General features: G+C 44.3%; 1 protein-coding gene across 1 annotated transcript; it reads right to left on the reverse strand.

Moving 5' to 3' along the window:
* Nucleotides 1–591: 591 nt before the first annotated feature.
* On the reverse strand, nucleotides 592–2,754 carry nkx1.2la (NK1 transcription factor related 2-like,a; the record flags this gene model as incomplete). Its single annotated transcript, XM_079229907.1, has 2 exons — nucleotides 592–1,199; nucleotides 2,538–2,754. The coding sequence occupies 2 exons, from the start codon at nucleotides 2,752–2,754 to the stop codon at nucleotides 592–594; spliced, it is 825 nt and encodes a 274-aa protein (XP_079086033.1).
* Nucleotides 2,755–3,285: the final 531 nt, after the last annotated feature.

Raw genomic sequence — 3,285 nt, forward strand, 5'->3', positions numbered from 1 at the left:
CACAAGCCACACACATAGATGTTTTATGTTTTTTTAATTAAGTTACACTGATAATGTTGTATAAATGGCAACAGACAAGAGCTGTGCAAGCCTTTGAGAGGTAGACATACAGCTGGCTATTGGAAGGTTGCAAATAAAAAAACAGTTTGAGATGTGCAACACCAATGCAGAAAAGTATATTGTATGAGCTGCTAACTTTACAGCGTGAGGAGGTGCTTTAGCAAAACACGATGACAGACAATCAGTGCATAGTGGTGCAATTTTTTCACAAAGCTACAAAGGAGCATAAATGTTTGAATAAGTGTTGAGCATTTTGGAAAAGGTTCATGACAAACGATTAACAACAAACAACAGCCTATTTTGAGTTTCTTATGGAAAGGAAAGCCCATTGATGAAATGGTAATGAGAGATGGCAAAAGCTGTAACAAACATGGGGCTCCTTTTCTCCTCAGTTAGTAGAACATAATACCGCATTAATGCAACGGTTATAATGATTCTGGGCAGAAAATGTTCATCTCTGAATAGTTGTTTTGTTCCTTTGTACCTGCCCTAACAATATAATCAGCAGAAGCATGTTCGTCTTGGCTTCTCTCATAGATGTGGATTAAAATAGGTCGGCTGGACGAAACCACTGGACATGAAGGGATGCAAGAGCCCTCCAGTGGATGAAAGCGGAACACCACCGGCCGTGTGGAAGATCACATTTCCAGAGCTGAAGTTGGGGAAAGTTTGGTGGAAGCTGGCGGGGTTTGCCCCGCAGGGGGGCAGGTTTGGACTGCCGTTGATTAGGGAGTTGGAGCCGGGCTGCAAGGTGCTGTCCGCCCCGGGGTTCTGCTTTTTCCATTTGGTCCTCCTGTTCTGGAACCAGATTTTCACCTGGGTTTCGGTCAGACTCAATGACAAGGCCAGGTTTAATCTCTCGCACACAGACAGGTACCGAGTTGAGCGGAACTTGTTTTCCAGAGCCACCAGTTGCTCGTACGTGAACGCTGTTCTGGCACGCCGTGGTTTGGCACAGGGCTGGTCCGGGCGCCGCCGCTTGTGCGGGGACGGATCCTGCTGGGTGACCGTTGCCTCTCCCTCGTCCTGATCCCCAGTGAGACAGGGCTCTGTTTCGGTCGGTGGGGAAAGCAGAAGGGGGTCAGCAACAACTGCATGATGCCTGGAGGATGCAAAGTGTTCATCTCCTGTCTCTTCCTCTGTAAATAAAAATGAAAAGAGTTAGTCCACATCCTGCAATCCCCTGCAGCACATTTTGCATCTCACGGATAGTGTAAGGGTTAGTGCTTGGTTTTAGTGGTATAGTACTTATTAATATAAATGTTTCCAGTCGTTAGAGCAACTGTAAGCCTTATCCATTTTCGAGTAGTGGTGCATGTGCAAACTCTTTTTGAGGGTGGAAACATTTAGTGCATTTAAAAGATGTCAACAATGTTGGACGTCAAGACCTGGTGGTTCTTCAATATGTAACTGATTAGTTGACTGTATTTTCAAGGCGATCAACAAAATTCAAAAAGAAGATTTTTTTTTTTAAGTTAAAATGTAGATACTTCATCGTTTAATGGCTCTGTGTTTTGAGTTATAAGATGGTTAAATGGGCTAAATTGGCCATGGTGCTGAAGGGACAGCTCCTGGCAAGCCAGAAGTCACGTGTCAAACGTCAAGGCGGAAGACCCACACCTGCTTAACAAATGCATCTTCATTGTGCAAAGATGTTCGACTTTGTCCTGTTTTAGCCGCAGTTTAAATACCAAACACAGAGGGCCTTAAGTTTACGTCTGTAACGCGTTTGCTCTGAATCACGAGTTCGCTTGAAGCGTAACTGAGCATAGGTTCAGAGGAGAGGGGGAGACTTGGTCACTAATCCTTAAATAATTTATAAACCACACAGCGCCTCAAATGTCATGTTGCGGAAAGAAATCCCGTCTAAATCCAGCTCCGCCACCTCAGCCGCGACGTGCTAATGGAGTTTCATATTTGCGGGTGGATCGATAAATGTCATCTATTTAAAGGGAAGTTTTAATCGAACGATATTTAGGATCAGACATGGATGGGGTGTGAAGTTTGTACCTGCAAGGTGCTGGAGGGAGATATGCAGGATGCAGTAATGGGATATCGATCAAAGCGCGCAGAGGCATCCTCAATGGGACGATTTAAACAATTATCTAGCCTGCCTGTCCCAGTGCCAATCACACGCTGGGGCTCTGGGAGCAAGCCTTTGTGGCTTCCTTGAAAGGAAACGCAGCCTTGGAAATTAAGGGAAGGTCACACAGAGATGACAATAAATCGGATAGAAAATAGCGTCTCACTTGCTGGTATTTAGTCTAGACCCAGAGCAGAAAAAGTTTTTTTTACCGTAATAACACAAACGATGTATTATATCCATGCTCTTCTTTTAAAGTGTTCATATAGGACAGTTTATGGTTCCGTATTTGTGATAAGGCAGGATGTTTTGAAATAACTGGCTTAATGCAATATAACAAATAATCGAAAACTATCTAGAGGAATAATAATGTTAAATGGTCTGTTTTCTTTACCTGCTTCCGTGCGTTCAACTCGGAAGTCTCCGTCTGCAGTGCTGTCCGACTCCAAACTTGTTTCCTCTTCGTGTGGCACAGGGAACTTCTCCGTGACGATGGACAGTTCGCTTCCCTTTTTGCTGTTGAATTTGTTCGGATCCAATATATTAATTATAGAAAAGGAAATCTTATGACTGGACGTCATTGTCACTCCACAGTCCTCTTGGTCCAACATCCTTTATAGAGAACACACTTTTAAAGGCGGAAACGGACCAGGCGTGCGTAATTACGCGCGTGGAGCGGAACTTCTCATAGTTTAGCCTACTTCTTGTCTTCAAACTTCATCAAACCGGATTAGTGGCGGTGCTCCCACGGAGTGTGGACTTGGCTCCTGTGCTTCTGTCTGTCAGTCTTGCAGCGTGAATGAGATGACCTGAGCGCGGTCTTTAAAGCGTTTGTCCTCCCACCCACCCCTCTCACGTGACACAAACACTATTAGTGTTTCACACGACCACCTAATGGGCTCAAAGCATTCGTCGATAATCACCCATATAATTAAATTCAATAATCCACAAAGTGAAAGTAAATTGGGCACAGATGGCACTTGATCCATATCAGGGATCGCCCTGTCTCCCCAAATTGGACTCTTTAAGAGGCGTTACTATCAGGGAGGAGATTGTCGTCTCCCTTTAGATAAAGAAAACATTTACTTGATCAAAACAAAAACGTTTCTGCATATAAACTCAGAGCCACGGCTCTTACTAAT

Source organism: Taurulus bubalis, assembly GCF_910589615.1.
Source record: "Taurulus bubalis genome assembly, chromosome: 14".
Taxonomy (NCBI): domain Eukaryota; kingdom Metazoa; phylum Chordata; class Actinopteri; order Perciformes; family Cottidae; genus Taurulus; species Taurulus bubalis.